A 13291-nucleotide genomic window follows, 5' to 3' on the forward strand; every position below is an offset into this window, starting at 1 on the left:
TTTTACAGATTCAGCTGAAGACCGATGCATCCACATGTTTCGTCGAATTCGGTCAGCATTCGTTCCGCTTGGCTGATGCTAGGTGTTATCAGTACGATGTCATCAGCAAATGGTGTAGCTGCCGACCATCAACCTTCACTCCCATGTCGTCCCATTCCAACGTTCGCATTGCGTTCTCGAGGGTGGCTGTGAATATTTTGGGTGAAATTGTATCACCCTGCCGGACCTCCCTTTTTAAGTAAATGATGATGTTCTTGTAGAATGGCGAAATTCCGGTCGTGAAGTTACTGTACAACTCTCGAAGCACCTTTATGTACTGAGTAGGGGCGCCTTGGTTGTCCAAGGCTTCCACGACCGCTTCCGTCTCAACTGAGTCGAAGGCCTTTTTCAAGTCGATGAAGGGGAGACAGAGCGGCATCTTGTACTCTCGTGATACCTCGATGAGTTTCGAAACAGTGTGAATGTGGTCAATCGTGCTGAATCCTTTTCGAAACCCTGCTTGCTCGCTTGGCTGTCCTTCATCCAAGACGTTTTCAATCTTATTAAGGATTACTCTTGTAAAGAGCTTGTAGATGACGGACAGTAGGCAGATTGGACGATAGTTGCCGATGTCATGTGGATCTCCCTTTTTATACAGCAACACGGTCTTGCTAGTCTTCTACTGTTTAGGAACCTTGCATTCCGACAGATAACGTGTAAAAAGCCTCGCCAGGGTGTTGATGAGTACTGGCGGAAGGCTCTTCAAGTGTTCTGGTCTTATTCTGTCGGGACCGGGTGCCGTACGATTTCTTACTGACATGATAGCATGTCGTATTTCGGACGGGAGAACCTCTGGAATGACCTGTCCATCTTCCCTCAGATGGTGAGGAGGTAAGTGGACATGGCTGTCGAAGAGATCAGAGTAGAAGTCGTAGATGATTTTCTCCATTCCCCTTCTCGATGCAATGGTTGTTCCCTTTGGGTTCCGGAGAGCAGTCATCCTCGTCTTGCGACTGGCGAAGTCTCGACGGGCATAGCGGATGTTTTTCCCCGCCTCTGCAGCTTCAGCCAGCACTTCTGCTTTTCTCTCTTTAAGGTCTTCCTTTATCGCCTCTCTGCAAAGCCTTGCGAGCTCGGACGTGAGTTCTTGGTTCCCTGCGGCTCGTGCTGCTCCACGCTGGCGTATCAGCTCAAGAGTTTCAAGAGACAGACGCCTCTTGGTGGTTTTAAAACTCTCAGCCTTCTTCGCGCAGCCGTGAAGGTGTTCAACAAGCCGGTCATATTCCTCGTCGATGTTGTCCATTGCGGAATCTTCCCAAAAGCCGGCTAGCGTAGCGAAGAGATCCCAGTTGATGGTAGTCCTGGGATTTCTCTCTCTGAACTTGGCGGCTTTCTCTGCTCTCCTTGTGAAGGAAAATCTTCCTCGGAGGAGGCGATGGTCCGATCCCCTATAGAACTTTGGTATGACAGCGACGTCCGTCAGGCAGAACCTTTTATTGACGATGATGTGGTCTATTTCATTACGGTACCCTCCACCGGGTGACTCCCACGTCCAGCGTAGAGAGGAGGGCTTCTCGAATTGCGAGTTCCCATGGATGGTCTTAGTCGTCATGATGAACCTGGAGAGCCTCTCCCCCTGGTCATTCCATTGTAGGCCGACCTTGTAGAAGGCTTGATCTTCTCGGTAGAACTTCTCCAGGTCCATATAGAAAGCTTCGACTTCTTCTTCTTCGTAGCTTGATGTTGGAGCGTAAGCGACGAAGATAGTCAAAACTGGTGTTGAACCACATCTTCTCATCCGCAGACATCCGTTTCGGGTCGTAAGTTGTTCAAAAGAGTCGATGTTCTTTGCCGTACTTGTGTTGACGAGGACGCCAACTCCACCAACACCTCTACTGTCGCATGTTCCTAAGAACAGTTCTTCTACAGTTTCATATACGGCGTTGAGAGAGTGACGTCGTCTCGTCTCGGTCAGTCCGATGACGTCGTACTTGATCTTCTTGGTTTGCATCATCAGATCTTCGATGACCGTTTCCGATGCAAGCGTACGTGCGTTATAAGTACAGATCGCCATCCTAGTCCTTTTCCGTTTTGGTAGCCTACATGACTCCTGCAACCCCGTCCTACCTGGCGCTACCGTACCAGGCTTTCCTCCGGAATCAGGAGACTCTTTTCTATTACTGTGTTTTGCGTAAGAATTTTAAAACCCATGGGCAGGTTGCAAGCCTCTAGTCCCATGAGTTTCTGGGAGAACTTTCGTCCTCCCGGAGTGGGCATGTGGAGCTTATTTGTTAGAGGCGACTCCAAACTGCCTCTCTTGCACCTTCCAATCACTTGATTGCAGGCTTTTGGCCGGACCGACGTGCGGGATACAAGGATGTCATGAGTCAGTCCTGGCTCAGCAGAAACAGGGAGTCCATCCCCTGAATCCACCTGCGTCTCTGGGCAAGCACAAGGTCGCTTTTGGTCCGCGATTAGCCCCCCCCCCCCAATCCGCCTCCCGGGGACGCGCCACGTAGCCTCGCGACTAACCGGCTGTGATCCCTCTAGTGAGGGAGATCCGTGGAACAGATACTATAACAACTCCAATTAATAAATTAGCAGAAGAATTTCTTTTCTGATAATGCGTCACCAAAGATGCCAGTTGTTCACAGCCACAAAAAAATATGGAAAGAAATAAAGCCTCTCCATATTAAAGGCATCACCCCACGAATCTGGGGTGGTGTGGATTTCAGGTGGGTTATACCTATACGGAGTCGTAGATTATGGAGAAAAGGGTGATTCCGTCCATTTCTTCCTAGTAGCCGTAAAATACGGCCTGGAAGATACGGCTTCGAGCGTTCCGGCGCGCTATTTTCTCCAAGGAGTCTTCTATTTTCGATTGGAGCGCGCCAGCCTTGTGTACGTGCCGTATCTTCCGGGCCGTTTTCTACGGCAATTAGGAAGAATTGGACGGAATCACCCTCCTCTCCATAATCTACGACCCCGTATAGGAACTCTCCACCTTATATCCGTACCACCCCAGATTCGTGGGGGGATGCCTTTAGGTTCTTATAGATACTTTATGAGCAAAATCAACAACAGAGCTGTTGGAATTTTATTGGCAATTCTATCTAAAATCATTCACCGATACTGCACGAAAAAAAAAAACAAAAAAAAAGCAAAACAAGAAGAAGACCCCTACGTTCTCTCACTAGAGAAAGCACGTAAAGAGAGGGGTTGCAAGGGAAGGGGGTCGTAATGAATGTGCGGTGGCCAGTTGTGAATTGAGGATAGCATGATAACCAGCACAAGAGTAATCAAACTTGATCACCTTGATCACCTTGACTCCCGTTGATCTTCGAACTTGTCGAGCGGGCGCCAGCAATTCTTCCATTTGCGCCGATCGTGTGCCAGAGTAGCCCAGTGGTTCCTCCTTTCGCGTGGGACACGAAGAGCATCATATTTTTCTTTGAAGGACTTCGTGCCGGGTGTTCCTGGTCTTCTTCATTACATCCTCGATGCTCTTGTACGCTCCCCAAGCCGCTCTTCTCCTCCTGCCCAGCTCGGGGGTCAGGTCGTTCATCATGTTCAATTCCCGACACAGATAAACATAGCTGGTGCATTCGGATATGTTCGTTCCGTTGAGCGTGAATGGGGCATCCCAGATCCATCTGTTCCGCATGAACATCGTCTTTTGCAGATTCAGCTGAAGACCGATGCACCCACATGTCTCGTCGAATTCGGTCAGCATTCGTTCCGCTTGGCTGATGCTAGGTGTTATCAGTACGATGTTATCAGCAAATGGTGTAGCTGCCGACCATCAACCTTCACTCCCATGTCGTCCCATTCCAACTTTCGCATTGCGTTCTCGAGGGTGGCTGTGAATATTTTGGGTGAAATTGTATCACCCTGTCGGACCCCCCTCTTCACGTCAATGATGATGTTCTTGTAGAATGGCGAAATTCCGGTCGTGAAGTTACTGTACAACTCTCGAAGCACCTTTATGTACTGAGTAGGGACGCCTTGGTTGTCCAAGGCTTCCACGACCGCTTCCGTCTCAACTGAGTCGAAGGCCTTTTTCAAGTCGATGAAGGGGAGACAGAGCGGCATCTTGTACTCTCGTGATACCTCGATGAGTTTCGAAACAGTGTGAATGTGGTCAATCGTGCTGAATCCTTTTCGAAACCCTGCTTGCTCGCATGGCTGTCCTTCATCCAAGACTTTTTCAATCCTATTAAGGATCACTCTTGTAATGAGCTTGTAGATGACGGACAGTAGGCAGATTGGACGATAGTTGCCGATGTCATGTGGATCTCCCTTTTTATACAGCAACACGGTCTTGCTAGTCTTCTACTGTTTAGGAACCTTACATTCCGACAGATAACGTGTAAAAAGCCTCGCCAGGGTGTTGATGAGTACTGGCGGAAGGCTCTTCAAGTGTTCTGGTCTTATTCTGTCGGGACCGGGTGCCGTACGATTTCTTACTGACATGATAGCATGTCATATTTCGACGGGAGAACCTCTGGAATGACTTGTCAGTCTTCCCTCAAATGGTGAGGAGGTAAGTGGACATGGCTGTCGAAGAGATCAGAGTAGTAGTCGTAGATGATTTTCTCCACCCCCTTTCTCGTCAAGGTGTTCAACGAGCCTGTCATATTCCTGGTCGATGTTGTCCATTGCGAAATCTTCCCAAAAGCCGGCTAGCGTGGCGAAGAGATCCTAGTTGATGATAATCCTGGGATTTCTCCCTCCGAATTTGGCGGCTTTCTTTGCTCTCCTTGTGAAGGGAAATCTTTGTCGGAGGAGGCGATGGTCCGATCCCGCATAGAACTTTGGTACAACAGCGACGTCCGTCAGGCAGAACCTTTTATTGACGATGATGTGGTCTATTTCATTACGGTACCCTCCACCGGGTGACTCCCACGTCCAGCGTAGAGAGGAGGACTTCTGGAATTGCGAGTTCCCATGGATGGTCTTAGTCGTCATGATGAACTCGGAGAGCCTCTCCCCCTGGTCATTCCATTGTAGGCCGTGGGTCCCGATGTGAAGTTCCTCCGGCGTTCTTCTTGGGCCAACTTTGGCCAACACCAATTATCACCTTGTAAAAGGTATGATCTCCTTTGTAGAACTTCTCCAGATCCATATAGAAAGCTTCGACGTTTTCTTCGTAGCTTGATATTGGAGCGTAAACGACGAAGATTGACAAAGCTGGTGTTGGATCACATCTTCTCATTCGTAGAGAGCCCCTCCCCCTGGTCGTTCCATTGTAGGCCGTGGGTCCCGATGTGAAGTTCCTCCGGCATTCTTCTTGGGCCAACTTTGGCGTTGAAATCGCCAATTATGACCTTGTAGAAGGCATGATCTTCTCGGTAGAACTTCAACTACACCAACACCTCTACTGTCGCATGTTCCTAAGAACACTTCTTCTCCAGTCTCATATACGGCGTTGAGAAGGTGACGTCGTCTCGTCTCGGTCAGTCCGATGATGTCGTACTTGATCTTCTTGGTTTGCATCATCAGATCTTCGATGGCCGTTTCCGATGCAAGCGTACGTGCGTTATAATACAGATCGCCATCCTAGTCCTTTTCCGTTTCGGTAGCCTATATGACTCTTGCAACCGCGTCCCACCTGGCGCTACCGTACCAGGCCTCCCTCCGGAATCAGGAGACTCTTTTCTATTACTGTGTTTTGCGTAAAAATTTTAAAACCCATGGGCAGGTAGCAAACCTTTAGTCTTCTAGTTTTTGTGAGAACTTCCGTTCTCCCAAAGTGAACATGTGGAGCTTATTTGTTGGAGGCGACTCCAAACTGCCTCCCTTGCATCTCCCAGTCACTTGATTGCAGGCTTTTGGCCGGACCGACGTGCGGGATACAAGGATGTCATGAGTCAGTCCTGGCTCAACAGAAACAGGGAGTCCATCCCCTGAATCCACCTGCGTCTCTGGTCAAGCATAAGGTCGCTTCTGGTCCGCGGTTAGCCCCCTATCCGCCACACGGGGACGTGCCACGTAGCCTCGCGACTAACCGGCTGTGATCCCTCTAGTGAGGGAAATCCGTGGAAGGATGACACGCGAATTCGTGGATCAAACTAGTTAAATAATATTGAATGATATCATAAATTGCAAATGTTATAGTCGGTTTCAGGCGTAGAACAGTAAAAGAAAGCACTTTGTACATTGGGCATTGTCAAAACGAAATGTTGAAAGCATCAACATTTCGTTTTGACAATGCCCAATGTATAAAGGATAAAGGATAAAGTTTCAGGCGTTAATCAATCTCTTAGAATGCGCCCTACGTTCACTTTAATTCATTCGGTTTTAGGAGGTCACCCCGGAGAGTGAGTGGCGTGGTGAGCACTGGGGTGGATTCGGACCTCTGATCGATCGTACAGGAACCGGAAGCTCCAAGCGCTACACTACACCCGCCCCGGCCGATGTATTGACAATGTAATAATGAGACCACGCAGGTTCGGCACCCCACTGAGGCAAATTTCTGCAAAAGAGATGGGAACTTGAGACAGCTTCTAAAAAATGAAGAACTTAATTCTACGTAGATCACAGCAATTTAGATATGAATTTAGCAAAATTTAGTCACCAAAAAACTCAAATTTTGTGCACATTGTCAGGTCTGGGAGATCGCGAATAACTTCGTTATAAGAGGACCAAAAGGAAAAGTTCAAATAGTCCTTTTAGGAGAAGAAGGTTTGCTCTGAAAACGGTCACATCGCTGTTCTCTCCCACCTCCTACTCTTTCTGGAATTTTGATGGGACAGAGATGGGAAAAATGGCATCTTTCCCATCTTTGTGCCATCAAAAATTTGGAAAAACAGCGCGGCCCTGGAGATTGTTTGATGCAGCATCTGCTTGAGAAAATCTTCGTTTATAACATACTGGAAGATGATTTGCATCGCACTAAGCTACTCCGAGTTATTGAATTTTATTCAAAACCACAAATTTGGGATTTTGGCAATTCTTTCCACTGCAAAAAAATGGGACAGCGTTTTAAAAAATCACTCTTGGATTTAAATGGAGAGTCAAAGAAAACTCCTATGCGCAAAATTTCTCTTTTCCGGATTGTCTGATTTTCTCAAAATCAAAAAAAGTCGGAAAATTTTAAATTTCGTCCCATCAAAATTCCGAGAAACTAGAAAGTAGAAAAACAGCGATGTGACTGTTTTATAAGGCAAACATTCTTCTCCTAAAGACTACTTGAACTTTTTCTTTTGATCTCTGTATGACAAAGTTATTTGCGATCTCCCATACCTAACAATGTGCACAGAATCTGGCCTTTTTTTAGTCATTTCGTTTAAATTTCGTTAAATTCACTTTTAAACTGCCGTAAACTACGTATAATTAAGTTCTTCATTTCTTGGAAGTTGTTTCTAGTTTTTATCCCTTCTGCAAAGATTTGCCTCAGCCGGTAGTCGAACTTAGGAGGCCACATTATCATATTGCAGGGACAAAACATTGATTTCTTCGCATTTTTTCGTCCTTCTGTGATTCGACCTGACTATCCTATTTTTGATCGTATTATGTATTTTGTTCGGAATTTTAAGCTAATTCATAGATTCTAGAGTAGAAATAGAACAGAATAAAAACGAAAATATTTCAATACCAGCATTTCAACAACATTTTGGCAAATTTCTGCCTTCTAGTAAGTTGTATTTCTTCGCTTCTGCCAACTACCGATTTTCACATTTGCCATTCGTTCCTCCGTCTAATTTTCGAGTTTTCGAAACACATGCAAGTTTCGATATATTGAATTAGCAGCAATCGAGAACTGTTGCAGGAACGTTTGAGAAGAACAGGAAGAAGGAGGGCGGAGGATCGTATTCGAGAGAGTCGTGTTCCATCACCACCGTGTTCGCTTGACCCTGCTCTGAACAAGTCAGCTTGTTGGAGTTTAGTTCAGAGCAACTGTCATGAAAAAACAAATGTTCGTTGGTAATGAAGGATTCCGTTTTCCGAGCCATTTAAACCATGTGATTATGGGCTTTGGATGTATACTGGAAGAATGGACCTTCTTGCAGCATGGAAATTACATCGTATAGTTGTGCAGTTTAAAAGCTCGTATACTATCGAAGCCCATGCTTAGATGCCAGCTTCCTTTCAGTAGAAGCAGGACCGCTATGTACAAGTAACTGAAAGACTAGCATACGCGGGTGCACTGCATTTAGTACAAAGGTATTTTCATTATGTGAAAGACAATGATCTCAGTGGATTTTTCATTTCTTGATGTGACAATTGTGGAATTGAATGGCTTTAACTGATTCGTTGTACGTAGGTTAATTTGTTTGAGTTTCCTTGGTTTTTTAAACACATACAGTGATGATGACGAGAGACCATAGATGCACTGCACTCTTTCCGACTTTGCGGAGTTCCCACATTGGAGAAGCACCGCCTCTCTCCTGTTTGTGCATTCTATTAGTTGCTATGCTAGAATGTCCTAAGTTGTTTTTTTTTGAAAAAAAGGACTATTTTTGAGAAAAGGAGGTATCATCTGTGCTCCAGTTTTCCGTCAATTTGTTCGAGCAGACGCCAATGATACTTCCATCGCGCACGAAGATCTCGCGAGGAACTAAAACACCATCATATCTTCTTGAAGGACTGAAGAGGTTTGACCATCGGGTTGGCGATATTCCTACAGTACGTTTTATATCGCGTGGTATCCAGTCGCTCACAGCGGTCGTAAAGCGATTGCCGTTGAAAAGTTCCTTGGCATATGCGATAGCGTCATGCATCTTCTACCGTTGACGTACGGCTGAACCTCGAATCCCCTTTTCCGCTTGCGCAAGGTTTGATACTCCTACTATAATACTTTCAGTTGAGCGTTCTATGACGCTGATTGCACTTTTCTCCTGCTTGTGAAGTGCCCACGATTCGGAAGGTCACAGCAGAAAGAACGTTGGTGTTGAATAGGTCGCCACGGAGCCGGATGTTCCTATGTTCTTCTTTACTACATCCTTATGCTCACCAAGCCGCCATTTCCCTCCTTTTATTTTTCCAACCTAGATATACTGCTGGTTGGCGCATTCCGATATACTCGTTCCATTGAACGTGATTGGGCATCAGAAAGATTCGTTATTCATGTACATCGTTTTTTCTAGGTTCAGCTGAGCTGACCGATCTTTTTATACTTTTCATCAAATGCAACCAGCATTTGTTCCTTGATTGATGTTATCAGAGGGATGTCATAAGCGAAACGAAGATGGTATGACTGCCGACCGTCAACTGTCGCTCCCATATTATCTCATTCCAATCCTCACATCGTGGTCTTGAGACTGGAATATTTTGGGTGAGATTGTGTCGCTCCGACGAACTCCTCTCTTCACTTCGATTGTGACATTATTGTAAAATTCGAAAATTTCGGTAGTGAAGTTGCTATATAGCTCACGAAGTATCGTTACATATGTAGTAAGGATGATAGCGCGAGGACGTATGTAGTAAGAACGGTTGGTCGTCTAAGGCTGCTTCTGCTTCAACCGAATTGAAGGCCTTCTTCAAGTCATTCAAGTGCGACGGAGTGGCATCTTGTACTTCCGCAATATTTCTGTGAGTTCTAAAGCGCTGTGCATGTGGCCAATCGTGCTGAACCCTCTTCGAAACCCTGCTTGCTCATATGAGCGCTCTTAATATGAAATTCTTTTATTCTTGCATAGGATTACTCTTGTAGAGAGCTTGTAGATTACAGACAGTAAGCAGATTTGGCGATACATACTTATACAACAGCACGGTCTTGCTGGCTTTCTATCGCTTAGGAACCTCGCATCCCGACAGATAACGAGAGAAAAGCCTCGCCAATGTGTTGATAAGGGTCGACGGTAAGTTCTTTTTATGTTCAGATTCCACTCTTCATGTCGGATGAACTACGATTTTTCACCGGCATCATGAGATACTGGACTTCGAAATTGGGAGCCTCGATATGTCTATCTTCTCTCAGATGATGAGGAGACAAGTGGACATGGCAACCGAAGAGGTCTGAGTAGGATTCGTGAATGACTTTCTCCATCCCCTTTCCCAGTGCTGTAATTTTCCCCTCAAGGTTCTGGAGAGAGGTCATTTTAGTTTTGTAACTGGCAAAGTTCCGACTGGTGCAACGCTGTGCTCTTGCCTGTTTCTTTTCATAACTCTCCTCATTTCCTCAGACAGTCGTGAAGATATTCCACAAGCTGATCATATTCGTTGTTGATGTGCCTCCCCAAAAACCGATTATCGAAGCGAGGAAGTCCTAGTCGACAATGATTCTGGGACTTCGCTTTATTAATTTTGCGGCTTTCTCTCCTTTCCGTGTGAAGAAAAATCTGTTCCGAAGGAGGCAGTGGTCCTATCCTGTAGAGCCAATTTCGGCGTTGAATTCAACAATATTGACCTTTTAGAAGGTGTGATCTTCTTTGTTAAGTATATTCATATATATATATATATATATATATATATATATATATATATATATATATATATATGTATATATTTATATATATTTATATTTGTATTCAAGTCTATAAGTCCACATTAATATAAGTCGAAGTCCATATATAAGACATCGACCTCCTTGTACATAGGTCTGTAGTTGTTGTGCATATATGAACTAATAAAAACGATAAAGGATAAAGTTTCTGGCGTTAATCAATCCGCTTGGGATGCGTCCCCACGTTCACTTTAATTCAGAATCGTTTGAGGTTTACGAACGTGTATCTGGCCTATACAATGATTAGTGGTGGCTAGCCGGTGTGTCAAGTCACTGCTTTTATCCTCCGAGACAAGTCTGGTACCAATTTATCGACCCCGGAGGGATGAAACGCTTGGTGAGCACTAGAGCGGATTCGAACTTCCCATCGATCGTGCAGGAAGCGGAACCTCTAACCGCTACACTACACCCGTCCCTATATGAACTAATTATTCGTATGAATGCAAAACAAGGAGCTTCTTGCGCTTGGAGTATTAAATGTGCGAACACAGATGTGAATTTTTGTACTTAAACTATCGACTCAAAACACCTAAGTAGCTGCTTTTGAAGTCAAGAAAATTCCTCGAAAATTTTAGCATTTCGGAATAGATACATATTTATTTCACTTCCCTTACTATACAGAGCCAAACATGAAAGGATCACATATACAGTTATGCTGTATGGTTAAAATGGACTGATAGGGCTTAAGTCTGAAAAACTGCACATATAGCTTCTTTTAATCTCTATCAGTGTAACAACGAAGATAAAGCTCAGACTAGGGAGCTATAACTTTTCTTTGAAAACTTTTGCTATCTTCATTAGAAATTAAATCAGTTTGTCCTCTTACACAGAAAACAACACAAAGAAAACAATTAAGATCAGCCGTTGTGATTAATTATAATTGATAAAGTAAGATATTTCTGTCGAAAACTACAATCAAGGCAAATTCGTTCCTTATTCTGCCAATCTCCCATTATTCAACTAACATTTATAGGTTTGTTTATTAGGTCTGACAAGATCTGACAAGGAAATGAAAGAATAGCACTGCACTGAATTTTGCAACAAAGCAAAAAATGAGCATAATCTGTTGCATATATACGTATATATGTATATATACATATATATATACATGTATATATACATATATATACGTATATACACATATATACGTATATATGTATATATACATATATACATGTATATATACATATATATACGTATATACACATATATACACATACGTATATATACATATACTAGGAGAATACGTTGGGCATAAAGGTACACCATGTAACTGCTGCATTGCTGCGAAAACCGCTCTCATTTGCTTTTTAGCCATGCTACGATTTAAGAACAGCATTTAGCGAAATTTTCAGTATTTGGTTCTCTCCAGTACTAAATATGGTTCTAGGCAGGGATTCGCTGAAAGTTGCGAATATCACAACAAAAATGCGAAATAATTGCTCCTGAGGGTTATGACTTTTGGTTGTGTATGTGTATGTATATGTGTATGTGTATGTATATGTGTATGTATATGTGTGTGTATGTGTATGTGTATGTGTATGTGTATGTGTATGTGTATGTGTATGTGTATGTGTATGTGTATGTGTATGTGTATGTGTATGTGTATGTGTATGTGTATGTGTATGTGTATGTGTATGTGTATGTGTATGTGTATGTGTATGTGTATGTGTATGTGTATGTGTATGTGTATGTGTATGTGTATGTGTATGTGTATGTGTATGTGTATTTGTATGTGTATGTAAATGTAAATGTAAATGTAAATGTATGTATGTATGTATGTATGTATGTATGTATGTATGTATGTATGTATGTATGTATGTATGTATGTATGTATGTATGTATGTATGTATGTATGTATGTATGTATGTATGTATGTATGTATGTATGTATGTATGTATGTGTGTATGTATGTATGTGTGTATGTATGTATGTACGTATGTACGTATGTACGTATGTACGTATGTACGTATGTACGTATGTACGTATGTACGTATGTACGTATGTACGTATGTACGTATGTACGTATGTACGTATGTACGTATGTTTCCTAGTTTTGTTGTGATGCTTGCAAACTTCCGAGGCATCCCATTCATTTGTAGCATTTGTAGGCAGTGTTTCACACTTCCGATACTGTTCTTGAAAATCACTTCCAGAACAATTCTTTACAGCACTGAGAATCCCACATCGAAACTTTTCTTAAACGTTGCCTTCAAAAGAAAACTTGCGCGTTATGTTTATGACAGTATAATCTATGACAATCAAAACTGCTAATTGTTCTTTGCATTGACAAGAATGTTCTTGAGAAGAATTAAGAGGCTCGCCGTCATCTGCTTCGAAACCTCTTGTGCATCATCGACAGCTCAAGCTAATCGAGTTGAAGACTGCAAAGTCGCTGCGAAAGGATTCACCGAACTGAATGGAGCGAAACCTGAACAGCGAAAAAGATGGAATTACCTGTGGTCAATGAAACCAGATAGATTGTGCAGATCCAGATAAGCCATTTGCAAGCAGATTTTCACTAAAGTACCTGTGGGTGCATTGAAGAAATTTGTAGCGGGGCTGGCACTGACGTTAGGATACGATGAAGGATAAACAGTTGCCGATAAGGATTGACTGCTACCGTAAGGCAATGACCTCGGCGATACATGTGCTCGAGAAGAGTATTCTGTAAGGTAACTTCCCTTTGTTTGTGTTTTTCCGACGTCTACCCTCATTATTTTATTCTAACTTAACACATTCAAGAAACACGAATATTACTCTGGTTGGATTTATTATGTACCTATCCACCATCACATTTATTATGAACTTTGACAATGAGCGACTATTGACAATTTTTGAAGCTATTTCTCAATTTTGTTTGCG

The 13291-nt window shown here is 43.5% G+C and overlaps 5 protein-coding genes across 8 annotated transcripts; all 5 read right to left on the reverse strand.

Annotated features, from left to right (window-relative positions):
• Positions 1-88: 88 nt before the first annotated feature.
• RB195_022184 (uncharacterized protein) lies at positions 89-2053 on the reverse strand (the record flags this gene model as incomplete). 3 transcript variants are annotated; one of them, XM_064209224.1, is made up of 2 exons in its annotated part: positions 89-625; positions 674-2053. In XM_064209224.1, the coding sequence occupies 2 exons, from the start codon at positions 2051-2053 to the stop codon at positions 89-91; spliced, it is 1917 nt and encodes a 638-aa protein (XP_064065103.1). The 3 variants fall into 3 exon arrangements, with proteins under 3 accessions (XP_064065103.1, XP_064065104.1, XP_064065105.1); XM_064209222.1 differs by lacking the exon at positions 674-2053 and having other exon boundaries at positions 89-418; XM_064209223.1 differs by lacking the exon at positions 89-625 and having other exon boundaries at positions 659-2053.
• Positions 2054-3278: 1225 nt separating this feature from the next.
• RB195_022185 (uncharacterized protein) lies at positions 3279-3689 on the reverse strand (the record flags this gene model as incomplete). The annotated part of the gene is made up of 1 exon (XM_064209225.1): positions 3279-3689. One exon carries the CDS (start codon positions 3687-3689, stop codon positions 3279-3281), a length of 411 nt encoding a protein of 136 aa, XP_064065106.1.
• A 52-nt stretch (positions 3690-3741) lies between these two features.
• RB195_022186 (uncharacterized protein) lies at positions 3742-4452 on the reverse strand (the record flags this gene model as incomplete). Of its 2 annotated transcripts, XM_064209227.1 has the most annotated exons (2): positions 3742-4278; positions 4327-4452. In XM_064209227.1, the coding sequence occupies 2 exons, from the start codon at positions 4450-4452 to the stop codon at positions 3742-3744; spliced, it is 663 nt and encodes a 220-aa protein (XP_064065107.1). The 2 variants fall into 2 exon arrangements, with proteins under 2 accessions (XP_064065107.1, XP_064065108.1); XM_064209226.1 differs by lacking the exon at positions 4327-4452 and having other exon boundaries at positions 3742-4071.
• A 738-nt stretch (positions 4453-5190) lies between these two features.
• RB195_022187 (uncharacterized protein) lies at positions 5191-5478 on the reverse strand (the record flags this gene model as incomplete). Its single annotated transcript, XM_064209228.1, has 1 exon — positions 5191-5478. One exon carries the CDS (start codon positions 5476-5478, stop codon positions 5191-5193), a length of 288 nt encoding a protein of 95 aa, XP_064065109.1.
• A 7311-nt stretch (positions 5479-12789) lies between these two features.
• On the reverse strand, positions 12790-13143 carry RB195_022188 (uncharacterized protein; the record flags this gene model as incomplete). Its single annotated transcript, XM_013453754.1, has 2 exons — positions 12790-12857; positions 12957-13143. The coding sequence occupies 2 exons, from the start codon at positions 13141-13143 to the stop codon at positions 12790-12792; spliced, it is 255 nt and encodes an 84-aa protein (XP_013309208.1).
• Between the last annotated feature and the right edge of the window lie 148 nt (positions 13144-13291).

The sequence above is a fragment of the Necator americanus genome, chromosome X (assembly GCF_031761385.1).
Source record: "Necator americanus strain Aroian chromosome X, whole genome shotgun sequence".
NCBI classification, from domain to species: Eukaryota; Metazoa; Nematoda; class Chromadorea; order Rhabditida; family Ancylostomatidae; genus Necator; species Necator americanus.